This window comes from Phoxinus phoxinus (assembly GCF_949152265.1).
Source record: "Phoxinus phoxinus genome assembly, chromosome: 6".
Lineage (NCBI taxonomy): Eukaryota > Metazoa > Chordata > Actinopteri > Cypriniformes > Leuciscidae > Phoxinus > Phoxinus phoxinus.
This window is the reverse complement of record NC_136881.1, coordinates 8,336,321-8,360,769: the sequence shown is the minus strand read 5'-3', so window position 1 is coordinate 8,360,769 and position 24,449 is coordinate 8,336,321. Positions and strand designations below refer to the sequence as shown.

At 35.6% G+C, this 24,449-nt stretch overlaps 3 protein-coding genes across 4 annotated transcripts; 2 read left to right on the top strand and 1 right to left on the bottom strand.

Moving 5' to 3' along the window:
• Positions 1 to 3,572: 3,572 nt before the first annotated feature.
• Positions 3,573 to 9,827, bottom strand: mpc2a (mitochondrial pyruvate carrier 2a). The gene is made up of 6 exons (XM_079614972.1): positions 9,640 to 9,827; positions 9,267 to 9,546; positions 8,216 to 8,256; positions 7,752 to 7,836; positions 7,199 to 7,310; positions 3,573 to 5,330 (listed from the first exon to the last, which is right to left on the bottom strand). Exons 2-6 carry the CDS (start codon positions 9,409 to 9,411, stop codon positions 5,282 to 5,284), a joined length of 432 nt encoding a protein of 143 aa, XP_079471098.1. The 5' UTR covers positions 9,412 to 9,546; positions 9,640 to 9,827; the 3' UTR covers positions 3,573 to 5,281.
• A 1,692-nt stretch (positions 9,828 to 11,519) lies between these two features.
• On the top strand, positions 11,520 to 15,921 carry LOC306999874 (OX-2 membrane glycoprotein-like). Of its 2 annotated transcripts, none has more exons than XM_079614964.1 (5): positions 11,520 to 11,632; positions 12,757 to 13,098; positions 14,758 to 15,057; positions 15,261 to 15,356; positions 15,444 to 15,921. In XM_079614964.1, exons 1-5 carry the CDS (start codon positions 11,572 to 11,574, stop codon positions 15,473 to 15,475), a joined length of 831 nt encoding a protein of 276 aa, XP_079471090.1. In that variant the 5' UTR covers positions 11,520 to 11,571; the 3' UTR covers positions 15,476 to 15,921. The 2 variants fall into 2 exon arrangements, with proteins under 2 accessions (XP_079471090.1, XP_079471091.1); XM_079614965.1 differs by lacking the exon at positions 11,520 to 11,632 and adding an exon at positions 12,590 to 12,642 and having other exon boundaries at positions 15,444 to 15,817.
• A 5,103-nt stretch (positions 15,922 to 21,024) lies between these two features.
• Positions 21,025 to 23,833, top strand: LOC306999873 (OX-2 membrane glycoprotein). Its single transcript, XM_079614963.1, has 5 exons — positions 21,025 to 21,234; positions 21,338 to 21,679; positions 22,626 to 22,922; positions 23,180 to 23,287; positions 23,410 to 23,833. The coding sequence occupies exons 1-5, from the start codon at positions 21,186 to 21,188 to the stop codon at positions 23,457 to 23,459; spliced, it is 846 nt and encodes a 281-aa protein (XP_079471089.1). The 5' UTR covers positions 21,025 to 21,185; the 3' UTR covers positions 23,460 to 23,833.
• Positions 23,834 to 24,449: the final 616 nt, after the last annotated feature.

The following is a 24,449-nucleotide window of genomic DNA, read 5'->3' as shown; positions in this document are numbered from 1 at the left end:
GAAGATGCAAATTAATTCAAATGTTAATTCAAATTAACAGTAGGTGGCGCTTATGTATGTAAACCCATTTCCGGCACATAAGATAACTGCCACAAAAATCAGAAAGTGCAAATTATGACAAATTAAGGTAGATAGGTAGGTTAACTTTATTGTCCCCAAGGGGAAATTCTGCTTGGGCACAGTGCAGAGTTGCTTCATAAAAAAAAATAAAAAAAAATAAAGTCCTATTTATGAGATGAAAATTCAAAATTATGACATACTATGTCGAAATTTACATAAAACCTAGTAGCCTATTTTATAATATCAACTTTTTAAGTCAAAATTTGACTATAAGGTACCTGATCATATTTCAAAGGCAGCACATGTATATCTTTCTATATCCCACAGTCCTGTTCGGCCTTCTGATGAAGCAATTAAAAGTAGTACATTTATTTTTACTCTTATGTTATATTTATTTCCATTTTAAATATGTTCCATCTACTAAGGATATTTACTAAGGACATAAGCATTTTTATGGTGAAATAAGCTTTGTAGTCACTAAATATTTGCTTAGTCATCTTTAAAGCTTATTCTTGAGCTTGTTTTAGATCATTGGACATTACTTTATGGTACCTTATGAGGAACTTTATTCACTGAACAGTAAGTTGCCTTGGGTTTTAGACAGCCTAAATACATCTGGTAACTCACCTTTTCCATTCACCTCAGCCTACAGGGGAATAAGTTTGTGAGCGCCCCCCAGTGGTAGGCTATATTATGTGCAGAGTCATACAAGGCCATAGTAAAAAAAATAATAATAATCCAAACCGTGCATATTTATATTCTGTAGAAGCTTGTTTCAGCCACTAAATAAAAAATGAAACTGGCAATTGGTCATTCTTACATTTTCCCCTCAAAATTGCGTGATATAAACTTGAAATTGCGAGTTATTATAAAGTATTATCTTTTACTTTTTTTATTATTTTTTATTATTCCGTGCCGGAAACAAGCTTCCATACTATTCAGCATTTAACATTACAATTTATAGGCCAACTTTTTCTCAGTGCATGCTTGTCTTCATTTGATACAATGTGTGATCTGGTACTTATTTACATGATGCATTGAAAAAAACAAACATGTATGTTTACAACAGTTTTTTAAATCACCATGCCAAAATAGACCTGTCCTTCCTCTTCAGAACAATTGTGTGGGTACTTGTTGAAACCACAAAGGACTCAATAGAGGAAAACTTTAGTTCCTGACGGTGACATTGAGATAAGCTTCTGCACGACAGAATATCTTCCAGCTACTTCTAAATTAAAGGGACAGTTCACCTAAAAACTAAAAGTGCATTGGGGATAAATATTTTGTAAATAATATGCTGTAAATTATGTTTTTTTGCACAAAGCACTCACAAGGCTTCATAAAATTGAGTTTAAACCACTGGAGTCACATGGATTACTTTAATGGTCTTACCTTTCTGGGTCTTGAAAGTGGTAGTTGCGTAGCTGTCAATGGAGGGACAGAAAGCTCTCAGATTTAATGAAAAAGTCTTACGGGTTTGGAACGGCATGAGGGTGAGAAATTATTGACAGACTTTTCATTTGGAGTGAACTAGCCCTGTTAAACATCATGCTTAAGCTGCTATTTCAATACAAGGATTGTCCCTGGTCTCCATTCACTATCATTGTATGGAAAACCGCAGCTTGGACATTCTGCTAAACATCTACTTTTGGGTTTCACGTTTGGAACAACATGAGGTGGAGTAAATGATAACAGAATTATAATTTTTATGCGATCTGTCACTTTAAAGAGCTTGTGATGCCATCAAGGGATTTCAAAGTCGAGTCAAATTTGCATGAGTCATAACATAATCCCAAAATAATGAAGTCCACATAAGCTCTCGTCCCCGGTGACACACGTGGACAATGGTAAGCTAATTTATTCATATCAAGCTTGTGGCTTCTTGTTTTTGCTACTCTTCCTTCACACGTTTTATTTTACAGACACGTTTACATTTTGTGTCAGATATTAGTGGAGTTCCTCAGGATAAGGTGGTCTCCTGCCTTCACTGTGAGATCGAGTGGCACTCATCTAGTGTCCTTCACACTACGTTAATCGTTCGTCCTCAGAGAACAGCGCTCTCTATTGCTCTTCCTGTCTCATGCACCATCCCCCTGCACCCCCACCAAACTCACACGCGCAAACATGTGCACGGCTCCTATAGGTATAGCCTAACAAGCAGGTCTACCTCACACACACACACACACACACACACACACACACACACACACACACACACACACACACACACACACACACACACACACACACACACACACACACACACACACACACACACACACACACACACACACACACACAATGAATGTGACAACAGATTGTGATGCACTTTTGGAGTCAGTCAATATACCTGCGACTTCACTTACCCTTAAGCAATAATATGGTACAGCACTTTACATACAACACCAGATACTCCGAATTAGCTGACTCTGAGAAAGGATTATGTATTCTGTATATTTAATGCATCAATGTGGAAAAAGAAAGAGGGAGACAGAGAAGAGAATGGAACAGAGAGAGTGTCAAATGTCACTGAGATGAATTGAAACTGCCACTGCAGCAATTTAAGGCTTGACCTTGAAGGCACGAGATGATGGGTTGGTCACGTTACCAAGGCAACAGTGAGCTGAAGTGAAGAGCATTTAATTGTACCTATTTGACCACTCATAAAAAATAGACAAAAGAGCACACCTGTGTTTGCCTACTTCTTAAACTGCCTTGGGCCCTGAATACACCTGAGAGATCTGACCAAATGCTTCTCCAGAAGCCACATTTAAGGTGTTGGTCAGATCAGTTTTCCTGCAATAATATATTTGCCATTTATTTCCTATAGGTAAAACCAACTAGATTATTTAAGTTATTCAAAATTGTGAAAATTTTGAATCACAATCACATCTAACATTAAGTTAAATTAGATTCAGATTGAGGTTTACATTGCATATAAAATGTAAAATAACACATTTGGTTGAAAGATTAGTTGTTGTTGTTTTTTTCATAAAAGAGAAGCAAGGTGCATTCTCGAAAACCAAGATCTTAATACCTTACTGCAATTTCAAAATTAATTAATTTGAAGGATTCTGTATTTTACTGAAACTGAACAAGATAAAGAGCCTGAAAAAGATTATTGCAGTGTAGAATTGTAAATTAAAGAAGTAAATAATGCATATGGCCATTATCTAAATGGCCAATTTTAATATGTCAGTCAATGCTGTCTAAATTAAATTTGTGCATGGTCGCTTATAAGCATAAGACAGTTGCATTTACAGATAGCATATTAATTAAATGTGACCCATTCGAATAGCATAGGGAGTGAGACGTTCACAAGATTATCTTAATATTTACTGTATTATTTGTGCTCTCAACTGCCAACTCTTTCAGAACAGTCTCATTCAAGTCAGGTGAACGGGTGCGAAGTCTGAGACATACACCCTCAATCTTTCTCAGCATATGTTCTTCATTCTCGCTATTCAATGCTCAGCTAAAAACACTTGAAAAATACCATCACAACTTATTGCAACAGTTTAGCATGTTTATCCATTTAGCATATAGAAGCACACAATCTAAAATAAATAAATACAATGACATTTAACAGTCAAACAATATGTACAATGTTTGTTTTGCAGCACTATTTTATCACTTCACGTAATAAAGCGAACAAAGCTTCTTATTGTCTGTGAAATTTTTTTTTTTTTTGTGCAGTCTATTTTATTTTATTTCTCCTGTGTCTCTCTAGCCCCGCTCACCGTAAAATCTCATTGGTCCAAAATCCTGATCCTCTATATGAAACATCAATGCTCTGATTGGCTGACTCTATTGCATCACAGCATTTTCACTTTCAGTGTCAACGGATTAATTATTTGCCTGGTTAGGAGACAATATTATGTATTGTTTGTAATGAACATTTTGCCTAAAATCTTCTGCAAAATTGCTAAATATAAATGCAAACATAAATCCTATTTGTTCATATTCATGCAGAAAGCAGAACAGAATTTCTATTCAATGCGGTTCACATCTGACAAGAGTGTGGGCTGCAGAGGTGAAGAGTGACGGATAAGTTTTGAGACAGACTGATGATTCAACGCCTCGTCTACGTAATATAGTCAGTGTGTAGGATACACTGAATGCAGGTTTAAAGGGGATTCACGGGTCTAATTTAGCACGAGGGAGCAAAATGATGCATGTGTTTGTCATAAACCCTCGATTCAGCGGTGGAGAGGGGCTGGAAATGTGCAGTGCTTACTGACCCTTAAGCTTTATTGAAACCCAGTGTAGGATGCATCATGCAGCTCTGGAGAAAAGTGCACTGACACTCAAACGCAAAGATGTGGGATTACAAAACAGTCTTTTATCCCAATGGGAATTCAACTTTGATTTAATAAATTAATTCATTGACAGATAAATTACTATGTGCAACAACGCACTACAAAAAAACACTTCTGTCTATCATTGTGTCTGTTCTGTAGAGGGTTAAGTATCTGTATCTACCTGTACGTGATCAGGTAATGCCTTTACTGTGTTCGTCTGATTTTAAGCAAAAAACACAACATTGATTTGGCATACAGTGCATTCATGCAGGACTTTAGGTTTTGTCAAATTACCTTTTTTTTTTTTTTTTTTTTTAAGGGGTCATATAAAAATTGAGGCATCAAATGACCCCTTAATCTTTTGAGAGAAAAAAAAACCTTGTCCTATACAAGAAAAACCTTGTGATTTTGAGTTCTTATTTTTAACATTCCCTGGACATTTCAGTCTGATCTTAGTATTTTTTATGGCACATTTACACAAAGAAGTGTTATATTTATATTTATTCATTTAGAAGGCGCTTTTATCCAAACCGACCTAATAATGAGGAACACAACTGGGTCATTTTTTGTTTTCTTTTCTATTTTCAAGTCTTGGCAAAAAAAATTATAACATTATAGGCACCCCTCCTGTAACTTATTTTTTATTATTATGATGTGACCCATTTTAAATTGAGAAAGAGATCAGAATAACAACACAGTATACAATCAAGAACACCAGAATTACAATCAGCACATCTCAATTTTATGTGATTATATTTTAAGATGATAATGTTTTTAAAAAGAAACCTCTATTTTACACAGATTTGTTTGATCTATATAACATGAATTCGGTGTGCAAAATGCTGATTCATTGCTTTTGCAGTAACTGAAAAACAGCAGAACTGCATCACCGCTCCACTTCTGTCAGGCTAAATGGTACTTCAAGTCTGCTGCACTTCCTCTCCTTTCTCCCGGAGCTCTTGGTGGTACCTACACACACAAATACAAAGTGCGTCACTCCTTTAGAATGCATAATGGTTTAGCCCAAGGGGTGGGGGATTTGGGTATGGGTATGGAAGGTGGCCACCCACCGGCAGAAACATAAAATAGGCATCTCTGTCCACCAACATTTAGGCCTGGTGTCACATCCACCAGCTGGAGTGCCCATAATCTCCACCAGAGGGCAGTCCTCTCCACTCCTGGGCTATATCTCATCATGTTCTTCCATTCCCATAACCCATTGCCTAAACTCATACCCTCGCTTTCACAGACAAGGCTTAAACCTAGTCCCAGACCAAAATGCATGTTTGATCTGTTTTAACTGAAAGCAACATGCACTGACATATCTTAAAATATGTCACTTTCATTGTTTTGTCTCAAGATGTACCCCAGTCATGTTTTTTTTTTCTAAGGCATGTTTATAAAAGCTACTTAAATGCCCTAATTGAACTAAGGCCTAATCCTGGTTTAGTCTAAGCCCTGTCTGTGAAAACGGGCTATTATGCTGTGTCTTCTTAAGCCCTGCCTATTTAAACCCTGGCTGTGTCCGAAATGGCATACTCTCTCGAGTAGGTGCTTATTTTGAATAAGTAATTACTTCATAACTACTAAAAAAGTATGTTCTATATAGTATGAGTGTGTATAGTATGAATGTAATCTGGACATACTACATTCGCCATGTTATCACTGTCATGTGACCTTCCAATGGTACGTCGCTTCACTGACATTCACAAATCTTCTCCCGTGGCCTCATGGGATAGTAAAATGTACGCACACTTGAGAATCTTTTAGGAAGTAGTAGGTCATACTTTTTGCCTACTCTTTTATGAGTACTGTGAATTAAGACATACTTCTTTTATCACATACTGTTTTTCACCTAGTATATTATAATTATATATTATATATTATCTGGGTTGTTTGCCTTATGGTTTTGATCATTTGCCTGTCTTTTGAATTACGATTCTGTATTGCCCTATTAAAAAGCTGCATTTGGATCCTCAACCAGGCAGTTCGTGACACCTGGGGCCATAAGACTTTTGTGGAGGCCATAAGTCAAATACATCTAATCTTTTTATGTACATAAAACACGTTTTAAATACTAATGGAGATCATATACAATTCTGTAGGATTGTGGACCTCAAGAGACAGAGTTGTCCATCCTTGGCCTATTCTAATACCTTATGCATGTTAATCTGCAGAGAGTTTTTGTAATATATGCATGTTATTCTAGCAGTGTAATAAAAGAAAATTAAGGAATCAGTAAATTTACTCATTTGAAAAAAAAAAAAAATGTAAACAAAATTTACTTTACAATTAGACAAATACATTTATATATTAAATAATTTATTTATTTTATTAGTTTTTTTGTTTTTGTTTTAGTTTTGTAACGGTGACTGAATTGGAAAAACACCCTTTTTTTGTAGTGTGAGCATTACAGCACAAGCATTTATAAGTCATTTGATGTTTAATTTAAAAAGCTGAGTCAAATTGTCCGTGTTGGTGAATACAATTAAATAAATAGAACTAAGATGTAGTAATTCAACTGCATATTAGTAGCTTGATATTAGCTTTAAAAATACTGAAGCTTTTGATGATGCCACTCCAAGTGAGCATTCTAGATTTTCTGACAAGATTCATATTTTAAAAACCCTTTTTTTGTAAAGTTATTTAGTTATGCATTTAAAAATATAATGACACAAACAGCTTAAATGTACTTTTTGTTAGTATCTGGTTGAACTCCAAACCATTGAACTCAAAGTCTTTGCAGCTTAACCCATACAACTAAGCTTGTCACCTGTGTGTATTTACTGATGGTAGTAAACAAAGCTGACCTTAGGACAGAACTCGTAATGACTAACCTCCATATTCTCGTGAGCTGGACGCTTCCACATATGCCCAGGAAGAAGTTAACCGCAAACAGAGCCCAGTTCTTGGGAATGATCACCAAGCAGTACCTTGACCAAATTAATCCTGGAAAGAAACCAGAGGGAGTCGCTGTGTTGAAATAAAAATCCTTATTGCAGAATCAACATTGCATTGTGTGTAAAGTGGGTTAAGGCCTTAGCCTTGTTAAATTAAGACTTATTTAGGTCAAAACGTAGGCCAAGATCACACTTGAGCTAATGAATGGTAGTATGATAATTTTTTTAAACAGTTATGTTGAGAGAAAAGACTACCAGTCTCAGAAATGCTTGACACAAAGAATATTTTCTTGACTGTCAAATTAGATATACTGCTCACACATTTATTTAGTAGAATTCGTTTCAAGCTTTTTTTCAGCCAAACTAATCTCAGGTTACTATGAGGCTTTAGATGAGATATTCTAATCTAGAGGACACTGACAACAGCTACTGATATTGATCAATCTTGACCAAACAACATCGAGCATTTCTCTCCACCTTGAACAAGTACCTGTGGCTGTAATGACGCAAGACTGAGAGAGACTGAGCTTTTCTGGTGGCCGGGTCATATCAGAAAATCCAGCCACAACTAAACCCTGCATGAGGAAAGAAAGAGCAAACAACAGTAAGGCCTTGATCAGCAGGGAATTCATGATATGATTGCATTTACCGCAGCATTACAACATTTCGAATTGCAAAATATTCACTGGCAATTTGCATAACTTAAAGGTATAGTTCACTCAAAAATTATCCTTATCACCATGCCTTTACAAACCAGTGGCTGTCAAAGGCAAAAAAGCAGCACAAAAGTAGTATATGTGACTTCCACCCTACATTTTACATCTTACAAATCCATAAAATAGTTTTGTGTAAGAACTAGAAAAAACTGAAGATGGTAAAAGGTGATTATAAGTGCTGTATATTTTAAAATGTGTGTATATTTCAACTGTGAGGGGAAAACTATTCTCATCTCACCCATTTAAAAACAGGTGCCCAGAAGAAAACCGTCTTTGGTCCTGAGAAAAAAAGAGAGAGAAAAGATTATGTAAGAAATTATGAGTTGCACTATTATGGATAAATTGAGAATCAGAATTAAACAAAAGAAAAATCACAATTCTCTCATAATTCTGAATTGACAACTAAACAAAATAACATGTGATTTACTAAAACGATATAGTTTTCAAAAACTTGCACTATGAAAACTGTTTTCAAAAGTTTATTAAATTACAATTCAGGGCCCGTTTACACAGTTTTCAACTAAAATCAGGAAACTTTTCATGCGTTATGGCCGTTCATTTATACGACAACTGCGTTTTTGAGGCTGAAACCGCAGACTTGTGAAAGCATTGACGACATCATGTACTTGCATATTACATGTTCAGTCTATGAGAGCATATGTTTCTTTACAAAGTGACATCAACAAATAGGAAACCAGGTCTAAGTGGTTACGGTGGACAGGAGACCAACACAATGTACAAGATTAGTGGGACAGAAAGATGCACATAAGAATAGCTCATTCAAACTGTACAAGCCAGGCCCTAAAAGTAGCTATTTTGATTCTTAAATCAGACGTAAAATGTGAATTTCGTTGCAGCTGCAAACAAATGATCCTATCTTTTCTCAGAACTAGCAGCTCTCTCAGCCATTTTGTGATCCCAAGGTTATTATGGATGTATGAAGTTCATTTAAATAGTTCATAGAGGTTTTCAATTAACGAAATGTTTAATTTTTAAAGGTAGCCTACTTGCTACATCTTAACCTGTGAAATGTTTGCATGAAAGGAGTGCAAGTGCTATCTTTCTTTATAATACATATGCCACTTGCCAAACGCACTCAAGTATCTCCAAATTATTTTTGGGGCCACTGTATGACTGCATGAGAAATAACATCAATAACACCGCGGAGATAATATAGAGAAGATGTAATATAGAAAAAAATATATAAATGCTTTAGACTAAGAATAATACAATAACTATTAGACAATGGCTGTGTGTTTCTTCAGACAGGAGAAGAGTAATTGCTTTACCAGCAGGATGATTGTAGATAGGTCTTAATTTAGGCGGCAGCATTAACTCGATTCTGTCCAGAGTCCGATGATACGACGCTCTCATACCACCGGAATAAAAACGACATGATTGCAGTCGTAAATAAAGTCTGCTGCTGCTGCTCATAATCTTTCAATGCAGTGATCAGAGCACGATGTCGATGGGAAGCTATTCGGCGCGCACCTTCTGTCCACCCTTCGAGATGACCTATCACAATGTCACCATCACTGAAAACACGCTGGTGCCAGGCAGCGGGCGAGCCTACAGAAACACAAACAATGAGATACGTGAGACCGTTCTTGAAAAACACACTGAGAAATGAATGAATAATTGAATAAATGACCAATCTCTCACCCTACATGTATTCTCCTTAGATCTCAACAGGGAAAATGTGGTCATATGATCTATTAATAGGTAACCTAGTTGAATATTAAAGCGACTGCACTGGTGCGCGTGTGAAAAAAGTACTAACGGCTTCCGTCCAGCAGATGTCACTGTCGGTCTAACAGACGCATACTGAAAATCCCGTTTTGGCCTGTGGAATCGACCGGGGAGAAAAGAGTGAATTTGGAGCAGAAAATTGTTCAAATCTGTAAATAATCCATGGTATGAAATCTCATTTCACCATATTACTTGATTGCTAATAAAAAATTTGATGGTCAGATTTGAATAAAATTGCTTTAAAATAAGATTTTGGCAGCAGTGCTTATTTACATAGCCATATATATCTTTTTTTATTAGTATATCATCCTAATTTCGGTTTAACAAATAAGTTTATACATACTCACAAAATGCGCAATCTTGACACAGTCAAGCTATACGTACAAAAAACACAATAGTGAAACTGTACATTTTAAAGAGTTATCATAAACCATTTAATGGGTCACATCTTTACACTAGTGAATGGGAACACTGCCTAGTCCTGGGCTCACTGAATTCACTTTGCAGCTCTGAATATGGGTAAATGTGAAAATAATGATAAGATGCTACTTTGCATATTGCCTAGTAAATGCATAAAAAAAACTAGATCCTTCTGTATACATCTGGGGAAAAAAATAATCCACACACTTGCACATTAAGTGCAAAACACAAAGAAATGCTTTGCATGCATGTGGTTGGATGTTTCTGTTTGCATACTTAGGAATTTTTGTGTTTTATTCCTTAAGTTCCCCTTTAATGACAGTAAATAAACACTACCAGTAACTTGTTATGCAATATCTGGCTCTTATGTCATTTATGTTGAAGGAAAACAAAGCCACGGTTGAATGGTAATTATTGATCGTAACCATAAATCTTAACTTTAATCCTTTTATTTAATACATTTTTATAAAAGAGAAGTTCTAACAGAGGTATCAGAGTTTTTTTTTTAAATCAATAAATATTTTTCTACAATTAAAAAATGAGCAGATCAGAAAATTCAAGAATATGATGAGTTTGATCTGCCTCCATCATAATCAAATTACAATACTTTAAATTACAATAGGCCTACATGCAAAACTTAAAATTTTGTCATGTCTCATTTCATGTGAGATTTTATAGCATAAACAATTTGCACAAGTGTATAACAAAAACATTGTTTCGTGATAAGTTGCAACCAGAGGCAAATATAATTAAATCTGGTACTGTAACACCAATTAGAAAAGGGTTATATTTCTATCATACCTGAGGTTACAGATGTAATTCCACATTTGGCATGAAAATTATGAACATTATTTATGATCTGTTAATGGATGTTGTTTAATTTGTAATAACATCTATTCAAAACCTAAATGTAAATAAATAAATAAACACTAAAAATATTGTGGTTGACTTGATGGGAAGGTTTGTTACACATTCCAATATATATGCTTATACTGTCTACACTCTGTGTTGGACATTAGCCTATTTCACACAATTTAGGGATAAGTCGAATATTTTTTAACTACTTTAATTCGTAGCTAGCTGACAAATATTGGAATATTATATCGAAGTTGAGACACAACATGACACATCCAAATGCTGGCCTACAGGCTTTTAAACAAAACTTTTAAACATTCCCAGGATTCCCCAAGGAATGTTCTTACATGAGAAAGTCTCAATGAATAAGCAATAGTATTCAATATAAGTTTACTATTAAATGAATTAGCATTAGCCTATAAACAGCAAAAGTATGAAGTGAAAAATAAAGTCATTTGGAGGCAAAGTGACGTTAATTGAGCCTGTTTGTTTATAAATAGGAAGGCTTTAATTTTGACATAGACGTGAGGTCTAGTTTCACACGGATGCTGTCACGAAATATTCCTAATCATGTGGTTGCCGAAACTGAATGAATCACACTCGGGGTTTTCATCCTGTCACTGTTTTACCGGTATGTGTTACTGTACACGCTTGATAAATGCCTAAATACTCGTGTGTTCTGGATTAGGCTACTTCGCTCAAGACAACACTGTACATTACAACTTGCGTTTTTGCTTCGCCGCTGGAGGATGTGGATTCATTGTGAAACTTATAGCACTAGGAGGCAAGTCATTCCAGAGGTGTCGGTCACATCCCTAATAGATTAATCTTCTTAATAGATTACTCAATCACTTAGCACAATAGTGACATGTTCATGTATTGAGATGATATGATCTGATATAGATGCATCGCATGACTTTAACTCTATAAAAGCGGAAGTGTTTTAATCACGAGTCATGTTGCCTCTGTAGGTGTTTATTTCTGTGGAAAGTCCGGGATAACTCTGCCAGAAATTCCCGGAAATTATTAAAATATTTACTAGATAGATAGATAGATAGATGAATGATCACTGGTGTTACTAACATGCAAAAGATCAGAGTTCAACACAACACTAAAATATGATAGAACATTGATCCCAAAAAACTTTGAACGCATCCACTGGACGCAAAAAAGTATTTGGACACTTATGTCACAGTTTGTCGCATTATTAGCAGATGTCGTCTTATAAAAACATTATAAAAAGTATACATACAAATATGAATGTTATTGTGAATATTATGCAATAACAAAAATCATATTTAAAAAAATCTTAATGCATGTCTGATATTTGTTCCTTTCCCCGTTCAGTCTTAAATTTCACGGAAAATCAGAAATAATTATTTACACTGTCAAAGCTTTCATTTGAATCAAACGTTTGTCTGCAATAAAAAGCATAATCGCTCCAAACAAACTCAGGTGTACTGAAATATTGAAAGCCAATCATAAAATTCCCCTTTTCTTTTTACAGTTAGCCTATACTGGCTATACTGGAATTCTAGGGGAATTGCCCAGATAAGCTATATATGTATCTGTTCATAGATAGAAACCTGACTATTTGAAACATGTTGCGCCTTCTGATCATAATAAGTTTGCTTAGAAGAGGTCGGTAATTTACTTATTGTTATGGCCAAATCTGAAACTGCTCTGGCTGGATGTTGCTAATCTGGATGGAGATGGTGGGAGGCTTATAACAACATAATTTTTTTTATTCCACAGCTTACCTTTCAGATATTGTCGGACGAGGAGACACTGATGTTGTGTTGGGTCAGGATGCTTCACTCTCCTGTACGCTGCCGTTCGCGTCTGGAGTCAAACATGTCACCTGGCAGCGGGTGCGCACGCACGAACATGTACAAACTCTGGCAACATTCAGCGAACAATTCCAGGATAATGTGGACGAGGAGTATGTGGGAAAAGTCACTTTAACTCTGGCGACATTTAATTCAACATCTATTAAGATAAAAAACACAACATTTGAAGACGAGGCTTGCTACATTTGTTCCTTCAAAGTGTATCCATCAGGACCCAAACGAAAAACCATGTGCCTCACTGTTAAAGGTAGGTAAATACTTGCAACCAAACTAAGGAAAATCACTAAGGTTATCTATCTGATTTTGAGTCAGAAACACTAGGATCAATTAAAGGCAGATTTGAACCAAAACATTGAACAGTTTTTCAGACTAGGGCATATCAGTTTGGGGAAGGTTATGTGTCACATATTTTATACAAATGTTTTTTTTTTGTGCCAAAACAGTGGTTTGACATGCTTTGCATTTTTTAAATGGCAGAAAAGCCATTAACAGCTTATAATAGGCTAATGGCAGGTTCCCATTGTGACAACTTACTTCATAGTTTGACAATATTTCTCAAAATTGGGGGCATTGGGTTGATATCTATTAAACAATCCAAGGAAATGTTTAAAGTGTCCCTGTTATGCTTTTTTAAAGTTTCTTAATTTAATTTTGTAGGTCTCTCACAATAGGTTTACATGCATCCATGGTTAAAAAACACTTTAATTTTCTCATTACATGCATTGCAGCATCACCTCTTTTCTCACAGTGCCTGAAACAGTTCAACCAAGGATTACGTCTTTATTAAACCCCTCCTTTTTGAGAGCCTACTCTGCTCTGATTAGTCAGATGGCCCAGTCTGTTGTGATTGGTCTACCACTTACAGTATGTGTCACAATTGACCATATCTGAATTTCAACTATGGAGGCTTCCTCAGCGCTTGTGTAAAGGACGTAGGCCAGTAAGAGTTAGCACGGCTTTATAGCACACCCGCCTCCCAATCCGGAGACCCCGGTTTGAATGCCGCTCGGAGCGAGTAGGTTACATTTGGTGCCATGACCCGGATTTTGAAATTAAAACTGTAACTGAAGTCGGCCAGTAAGTAAGAGCTGTGTGTGTAAAACTCACTCCCCTGGCCTCAAGAGGCGCACTAGAGACTGCGGTCTTTAGCGTTCTTGTTAGCGTGCCCCCCTCCCACGACTGGAGACCCCGGTTCGAATCCCGCTTGGAGTGGGTCAAATAGGACCCGGTTACACTTGTATAATAAGAACAGTAACAATGGCATCAGTTTTACTTGTTCAACACATCCTCATCCTTTGGAAGTACATGCACATTAGATTTGCTTTTGCAGCGCAGAAAACAACATCTTCTTGACATGTTGACAACACAAACCAAACTCTTCCAGGCCTCAGCAACAACTACAGTGTTTGAGGGTGAAAGTAGACATTGTACACGGGCAGCTAATGAAGACCATAGGCTGGCATTATGCGAATGTGTTGCAAACCTAAGTATTGTAAGACTGAATTTACTGACGACTCATTTTAAAAATGGTTCTGTCCTTTGGGAGACTAAAACTCCTGTTATCATGAACTTTGAAACTTTACAGACCTTTTATTATGCCCATAATAGGGGCACGTTAATTGCTTTTTTGTAGTCGATACTTAAGGGGTAATGTACTTTCAAAAGTAAACCTGTGAATCAGAAGGTACACCGAGATCTATCTATGAATGATAATGGACTCTCAGTGCAATACTTTCATTCAGTTTCCAGTTCTAGAAAAATGAAAGCAAATGTCAGCATCATAGGGTTAAGATAGTGTATTATACATTGCGAACTTTAATAGACATTTTGCGCTTTGGATATCACATAATTTATTGTTTTGTGTTAAAGATTGTACTTAAGTAATTATGTTGCTGGTATTTTCCAGGTATCTCAGAAATGACAGTGGAAGTGAATCCTTCACCCACTTCTGATTCAGATGTTGTAGTCTCATGTTCAGCCACTGGTAAACCAACTCCAACAATCCAGTGGAAATCACCAGAGACAGCAATGAACTTCTTCAGGTCAAATAATTTCACTAACCTCAACGAAGACAGTTCAACCACCATTACAAGTAACATCACAATTCCACTGTCACAGTTTCATGGGAAGTACGTGGAATGTTTGGCTCAGAGTGACAGCGTGGAGAAGAGGTTTCAAATTTATGTGCCTAAAGATGATAATAAAGGTAACTTGATTTGACTTATTAGACGTAAGTGTTTGGGTGGTTGTGGTTTATGGGATTAAAAACTGCATGTTCTAATAATAAAATAAGCAAGCAGTGGTAATATTATAATTTCAGAATTAAGCTGAACAAGATGCATTTTCATATTTGAAATGAAATGATCTTTATCAATATTTACATGCAAAATATATTTTTTTGTTTCACAGAAAATGTCACATTAAGAAAGTATATAATTCCGATGTTGGTCGTGGTTATCTTCAGTATTGTCATTATTGCCTTCTACCTTCACACAAAGTTAAATGGTAAGCAGAATATCAGGACCACATTTATTGCAATAAAGAACAGCATTGCTAATTATGTATATTCATAATTTATTTTTATTTTTTCAGATAAAAATCAGAAATCTACTTGTACAGCATGAACTACTGGTCTTCTGCCACTTTCTTCAGAATCTTTTATATGCTGCTTTTGTAGTCTGCTACAATAAAAAAAAAAAATGAAACCAAGTTTCCTTTTGAGAATAAGCTAATATTAATATAATTGTATAAATATCTGTTCACCTGAAAGTCTGTATTTCAGTTTCTACATCCTGCACCTGCACTTTAAGTTCTTTCTACCTAACATTTTATTTATTGTTGTGAGTATTGTGTATTGCATTTTGAAGGATTATGTTTCAGCAGGCTGTCTTTGAGAATAGACTTTTTTCGGTCACCTGTCCATAAAACTTGATAAGTTTTCAAATAAAAATTGCTTGTTGGACCCAAACATTCAGTCATTGATGGCTAACCCACCATTAACAATAACATATCTAGTTAACACTTTATTTTACTGTGTCATTGTTACATATGTTACATGCAGCTACTATAGAAATAACTATAAATTATGCATAATTACATGCAACTAACCCTAAACCAAACCACACCCTAATCCTAACCCTATCGTGATATGTAGTTACGTAATATTCCTCAGTAATTAAATGTATAACAAAGACACCTTAAAGTCTGCGTGAACCGGAAGTTGCAAACGACTTTTCTCCAGTGTTTTGACGTATTTCCAAGTGAAACGGAGCATTGAACAGAGGGCATGGTTTTACTTTAGCGCTCCTCTCCTCCTCTCCATCTGAGACTAACGGTTTGAGGGGAGTGGTGAAGCGTTTTCAACCCAAGCCGTCAAACCTACGTCATCAAAAAAGGAACGCCATTCCAGACCGGAAGTAAGTAAAGATAACCACGGCAAACTATTTTTTTCTGTGTATTAACTTGCACGGATTAATTGTTCACCATACGGCTAGTAATATGCGCCAACAACGTAAATAGGGTCAATTTTGAATTCATGTCGACTTCAAAGGGTTGGTTGATTATGATTTCATTTTTCTAACTTTAGTTAGTGAGTAATGTTGCTGTTTGAGCATAAACAACATATGCAAAGTTACAATGCGCAAAGTGCAAACCAAAGGAAGATATTTGCTTTTAAAGAAATCGTTTTTTTAAGGACTACAACAAACGGCTGGTAGGGACTACACGACATTCCTCCCGGGTTAGTGACATCCCCAACCCTATAATTTACATAAACCCCTCCTCCGGGAACGCGATTTATAGATTATCATGACAGAATATGCTAATCAATGACTAGAAGATACTACACTACACATAAACTACATAAATTCATCAACTAACCAATCAGAAATGTCCTGTTGTATTCTACATGTTGTCACTTCTTCTTGAGTCTCTCCATCATTGTCTGACTCCAGTTTGAACATAAAAGGCTAAAAGTGTTAGAAATTTTCAGTGCATGTGTGTGTGAGGTAAAAGGACACAAGCTGTTAAAGCTCCGCCCTCTGTGCCGGGAGCAGCAGCTCATTTGCATTTAAAGGAACAGACACAAAACGGTGCGTTTTTGCTCACCTTCAAAAAGTGACAATTTTAGCATGCTATATAAAAATATCTGTGGGGTATTTTGAGCTAAAACTTCACATACACACTCAGGGGACATCAAAGACTAATTTTACATCTTGTGAAGAGGGCATTTATACCACCCCTTTAAAATAACGTGTAACCCATAATTCAGCATGAGTCAGCAATGCTCTGGGAAAGTTTTTCCTTTTTCCTATTATTCATAGATCTTATGAATAATACATACATGCCTTCTCGTGTTCCAATGACACAGGCACAGAGAATGTTGTTTGTACGTATGTAGTGACACCCATTCCAGTGAGTCACAATCATATTTTTATCCTGAAAGAAAAGTCCAAAAACAAACTCTGAAATGTTGAATGAAGGCTTTGATTTCCTTCCATCGCAGAAGAAAGTTTCAGTTTCTTCCATCGGCAATGCATCAGTAATCAGTAAAACCCTGTAAGACAATAGAACTTTTGCAGAATTTCCAGGCTGCTCTTTTCCATATAACAAAATTGAATAGGCAATATAGCTGTCAAATTTCAAAAATGTAAAAAAAGTAGTGCATATTCCTTCTTAATACAACATTTTGTTATACATGAAATGTACGTTTTTATTCACTGAAAGTCTAGCATTCCCTTAGCCTGCATGGCTCAGCCTCCGCCCTCCTACGTACTTCCGCTCAATTTTCATTTACATTCAAACCTGGCACATCAAAGGGATAGTTCACCCAAAAATGATAATTTTCTAATCATTTACTCACCCTCATGCCATCCCCAATGTATATGACTGAGTTTCTTCAGATAAACACAAATTAAATGTAGGAGAATAATCCATCTCTGTGAGTCCATACAATGGAAGTGAATGGGTGTGCTTAGTTGACGCTTAAAAAAAACACACATGACGGTAATCCATATGGACCAAGTGGATGAATCAAGGTCTTCTGAAGCGAAATAACAGGTGTGTGTAAGGAAAACACTAATATTTTTAACTATAAATCATTGCTGCCGGTCTATAGACCTTATGCGCCAGAGAAACAAGGGCGCAGCCATCTTTAGAATATTGTCTTCTGAAGTGGATTTACTTATTGTAAAGTTAACGAAAGTTATCATGATGAGGATTGTAATGTTTAAAGCAGTCTTAATAAATGTCAGTAGACCAGCAAGATTTTAAAATGAGCCGTTCGTTCATAAATACGCAGAGGTGGAAAGTCCAGGGGTCAGAAAGTAAAAGTCCTGCCATATGTTTATTCCACCCATGAACTCAGTCAGCCTATTTCACTAGCCATCTCCTGGCTGAAAACTGTGCTAATTAACAAATCCAGGTGATTGGAACAAAATACTGAGGAGGACTTTTACTTTCTGAACCTGGACTTTCCACCTCTGTAAATACGCAAGATCACTGTGAAAATACAGACCGGAAGACAAAAGACAACAAGTCAAGTGCAGCGCTGAAAAGGGGCGGGGCTAAAATAGGGAGTGTTCACGAGAGGGACGTTGTGACCTGGTTGTGACACATAACACAAGTGCATTGTGAAAATGGCGTGAGAGGTGATGATCCTCTGTGCTTCTGTGTTCTCGTGCAAACTTCACATGTTTTTCAAGCTGAACTTGTAAATGCACATAGGACAGTTGGCCAGAAGAGATGGTTTATAGTTAAAAATATTCATGTTTTTCTTACACACACTTATCATTTCGTTGTTTCATCCACGGGGGCCATATGGTTTACCGTCACGATTGCTGTGTGCGTTTTTTCAAGCGTAATTTTTCAAAACACATGCATGTATATATTTAAAAAATATTGACATGTTTATATACATTTTTATATTTAAATATAATTTATATTATAATTATAAATACTTAATATATAAATAGATTTTTTTCTTAAAATTATACATGCATGTTTGTGTATTTATATATACTGTACATAATTATACACAGTACACACACATGATGTAAACAAAAACTTTATTTCTGCAAACGATTAGTTGCGATTAATTGTATGCAGCCCTAAATTTTCCCTAAAAATCCTTTGTTTGTGTTTATATGAAGAAAGAAAGTCGCATTGGGGTGGGTAAAATGTTGAGAGAATTTTCATTTTTGGGTGAACTATCCCTTTAACAATGCATAAGAACTTTTTTGTTAACTTAAAGGATAATTCCGGTATTTAACATATTGTAGTTTGTTTTGGATGAACAAGAGTGGTGGACAACATTTTTTTGACAATGGTTCCTCTCTCGAGTTTTTGACTATAAAAGAATTGGCCATGGACCCATTTAACATTGGAGTCAATGGGCATGTCCGAAAATGTCATTAAAACAACCTTTAACATTAGTTTTCAAAACTGTGCAACTCACCGAGTGATTAGTGATGTTAGTTGATGTTCCAGGAACAAAAAGTGTTGCGAAATACAGTTTCTGTCGTGTTTTATTCGTCATTTTGTAAAATCCCATTGAATTCTGTTGAAGGACTGAGTGCTTGTTAATATAAATGCGCTACCGGAAACGGAAAGGGGGCTGTTTACATTTGGTCGATGTAGTCTTTTTGCTCGCTTCCGTTTCTCATAAGGCTAGCAAGCAGAGCAACTGTGCTCCGGGAGAGTAAGCGAAATAAACAATAATTTTTTTAGGAACTTTACCGCAGTTTTTGACCACACAAATTCTAACCATATTGAAAGACGTGACCACTGACCAGTGCAATATGAAGTTGAACTCGACTGTGACCGTGAGTGTCCCGCGAGACATAAACATCGGTTATCGCCATCAGGTGGTCGGGAGTGTGCTAACGCTTCAGATTCAAATATTGAGCGGAAGTTACACGGTTGTGAAGTGTCTGAAAAAATAGTTCCACTATAGCAAAATAAACGGATTGGAATCATATATTGCGACGATCTATTGTTTATAATCATCAACGAACACCACTTACCACTCGGTGAGTTTAACAGTTTTGTAAACGAACATTATTGGCTGTTTTAATGACATTTTCGGACATGCCCATTGACTCCAATGTTAAATGGGTCCATGGCCAATTCTATTATAGTCAAAAACTCGAGAGGAACCATTGTCAAAAAAATGTTGTCCACCACTCTTGTTCATCCAAAACAAACTACAATATAGACTCAAGGTGTTAAATACCGGAATTATCCTTTAACAGGAAGTACAGAAAACCCTTTCCTTATGGTATGGTCCACTGGGAGGAAATTGTATCAATTATGATGCATTATAACATATTTGATATGTAAAGTAGGATGTAGGATAAACAACTCTCTTTCTCATATATATATTGTGTGTGTGTGTGTGTTTATATATATATATATACATATATATATATATATATACATACATACATATAGGCTATATATATATATAAACACACACACACACACACACACAAGTTGATTATTTTAACTTAATCAGGCTTCTAGTGGATTTTGAATAATAATTAGTTAAATTTCAATTGTTATCAATAACAACCTGGTTTTAAATTATGTTCAAAAACGTTTTTGACAATATTTCTTGCTAATATATCCATTTGCTCAACAAATAAGTATGTGATATCCTTTTCTGTAAAAATGATATTCTGAAGAATCTAAATCATAGTGTAGCTACATTAATGTGGAATATGCTGAATCTGAATCCCGTGATTCACGGTTTTCGGCACAATACATTTACGTGAGAGCAACTATAGCCAACAAACCATTTCTGCATTTGCAAATTAGTTTCTGGGAAATGTGAGTCTTCCTGTTTAACATGGGCTTTTCCTTCCCAAAAGTAAATAATGGCTCATTTTACCTCTCATAATAAACTACAAAATATTCTACCATTTAAATAGGAAAATCCGTCACATGGTGACGTAGACATTTTAAATTACCGGTACATGAATGCAGGAACTGTATTTTTTTTTTCATGTAGGCTGTACATCTATTTATTTCTTCTTCTTTTTTAATGTTAATAACGAGAATTTATTTTCTTTTCACAGTCTCCAAAACTATCACAGAAACATCACAAAACTAACTCTAAAAACCGGTTCATCATAAAATAGGTTTTGTTCAATGTATTTGTATGCTTATCTCCTAGGCTACTTCCGGAAATCACGTGAATTACGAGAGACAACCCTTTCTTTGTTGTCACAACCAGTAATAGCTACCGCGTCATTCAATGGAAGTTTTCCCTTTCACTTTGAGAAGGACTATATATAATTGTGTCTGATTACAAACGGACCATGTCAAACATTCGTCATGTTGTGTCTGTTGAACTTGATCCTAATTGTAAGCTTCATAAACAGAGGTTAGTCATGAGAATCCTACTTTTCATTCAATATTGCATTTCTTTTTAGGACAAAACTGTGTTAAGCTTGCAAACTAACAACTTGTTTATGTTCATTCCACAGCTTATCTTTCAGATATTGTCGGACGAGGAGACACAGATGTTGTGTTGGGTCAGGATGCTTCACTCTCCTGTACGCTGCCGTTCGCGTCTGGAGTCAAACATGTCACCTGGCAGCGGGTGCGCACGCACGAACATGTACAAACTCTGGCAACATTCAGCGAACAATTCCAGGATAATGTGGACGAGGAGTATGTGGGAAAAGTCACTTTAACTCTGGCGACATTTAATTCAACATCTATTAACATAAAAAACACAACATTTGAAGACGAGGCTTGCTACATTTGTTCCTTCAAAGTGTATCCATCAGGACCCAAACGAAAAACCTTGTGCCTCACTGTTAAAGGTAAGTTAAATATTACTGTCTGTGAGATGATACCAATATAGTCATGGTTTTAAATAGTAATAGTGTTTGGTACACGGGCTAAATGCAGCAGTTGGTACTCGACTTAAAATGTAATTTTAAAAGTCACTTTATGAATAAACAGCACCTTGTGCTGTATCTTGACTGGCACGTTTGATCTGGTGAAATTCGACAAAATAGAATATCGTGCAAAAGTAGCCCCGCCTTGCATTATTTTCACAGTAAAAGTCTAAATACGGTATTATATTGTTAAATATCACAGTTAAAGCCTGTGAAGTGGTAATAATATAATTTATTGTGAAATATTACAGTTATATCTTGTGAAATCCTGGAAATATTTTACAGTGTAGGCTACTTTTGTTAGTATTTGTACTATTGCTATTTGTTCATTGCAGTAAGATTACTTGAAGTACAAGTGTGTCTAGCTGGCAAGATTGACTGGAAAGTAAATTTACATGATAAATTTCATTTATTTCAGTAATTCATCTTAAAAGGTGAAACTAATATATAAACTTATTACGTGCAAAGTGAGATATTTCAAGCCTTTATTTGTTATAATTTGGATGATTATGCTACGAAAACCTTTTCACAATATTCAAATTTTAAATTGGGGTTTTCATAAGCTGTAAGCCATAATCATCAAAATTATAACAAATAAAGGCTTGACATCTCACTTTGCATGTAATGCGTCTATATAATATATTAGTTTCACCTTCTAAGTTGAATTACTGAAATAAATGACCTTTTGCATGATTTTCAAATTTTTTCGAGTTTCATCTGTATGTGGCGGGGCATGTTGTCACAATGGAACGTGCAAAAACATTAAGCATATATACACGCACACAAACTTATATTTAGAAGTTTTTCTAGTGATGTAGTAATATTTAGTACTTTTGTTTTAAGTTATTGTCTTGCTGGTATTTTCCAGGTATCACAGAAATAACAGCGGAAGTGAATCCTTCACCCACTTCTGATTCAGATGTTGTAGTCTCATGTTCAGCCACTGGTAAACCAACTCCAACAATCCAGTGGAAATCCTCAGAGAAAGACCTGAAGCACTTTAGTTCAAAGGAGTTCACAACGCTCAACGAAGACAGTTCAACCACCATTACAAGTAACATCACAATTCCACTGTCACAGTTTCATGGGAAGTACGTGGAATGTTTGGCTCAGAGTGACAGCGTGGAGAAGACATTCCAAATCTACGTGCCTCAAGATGATGAAGGTAACAAGTTCAACATGGATATCGGCTAGAATCGCATTAAGAAAATGTGCAGTTGTTACTTTCTACCTACAGTCACTTGATTCAGTCAAACTAAATTGACATAAGTAAAAAAAATAAAGCAATCAATTTAGATGTTACAACTTGAAACACATTTTTAGAGACAAAACAGCAAAACCAATTAAGCCACACATTCATTGTTGCCATTTTGACAGTTTTTCTTTACTATTTAATTAAAAATATATTTTCTTGTCTTACAGCGAACAACACTACACCAAGAAGTTACGTCATTACATTTTCAGTCATCATTGTCATGACTATTGTGATTACCGTCATTTTTGTCATCTGTCTTCACACCAGGCTAAAGAGTAAGCTGCAAAATTCTATCCCTCTAGTTTCAATTGTTTAATGCAACCACACGTACTGTCAACTATTAAGAACAGTATCTCAATAACAAACTAATTTAATAATTTAATTTCTCCCCACCAAGGAGCCAGTTTTGGGATGAAATCACTTCATGACCTAAACGAAGAATGTTAACTCTGCAGCTACCTCATAGAATGCATTTTGTTTTTGCTCATGATCTTTTGTGAATGTGAATTTTTATGCTCCTTAAATGAATTATTAATATATTGTCTAGTATTTATTTTATTTATTTTTGTAACATTATTTTACATATTTATGTTTGCATTACTGTGTTGTATTCTATTAATGTAGTGTAATACGCAATATTTTGACCACTATGTCAGCCTATTTTGACCACAGAGAATGACTGTAAGACAGATAATATTCATCAGACCAATGCATTTGCACTTTAAGACATATTTGGTTGAATGTACTGCTTGAATGTAATGCAATGCTTCTGGAGTATGTGACAGTTATTTATAAATTCATAAATGCAAGTTTTGATGTTTTCATGATGTCATTGTTCAAATTATGTCATTGATGTCAAACCGAGAATCTTAAGGGTGAAAAACCTAGTTTTCAACAGTGTGAAAAAAGTGAAAGTTATGTCATTGGACACAGAACCTGTTTTGTGGTTTCCTGCAAGAAACTCTCCTGTTCAGAGAGATGACTACTCTGTTAATTATTTGACTGTAAATTTATAATAAATTGCAGGTTACCAGTTGCTGCTCACAAAAGAAGGAATTCACAGTAGTTTCTTGTAATAGCCCCGCCTTGCATTATTTTCACAGTAAAAGTCTAAATACGGTATTATATTGTGAAATATCACAGTTAAAGCCTGTGAAGTGGTAATAATATAATTTATTGTGAAATATTACAGTTATATCTTGTGAAATCCTGGAAATATTTTACAGTGTACTTTTGTTAGTATTTGTACTATTGCTATTTGTTCATTGCAGTAAGATTACTAGAAGTACAAGTGTGTCTAGCTGGCAAGATTGACTGGAAAGTAAATTTACATGATATTTGTGTTTGTTACAGTATATGTATGTTACAGTATATGTATGTTACAGTATATGTCTATAATTAAAAACTGCTGCATTAACATTACTTAAGTTTCTATGC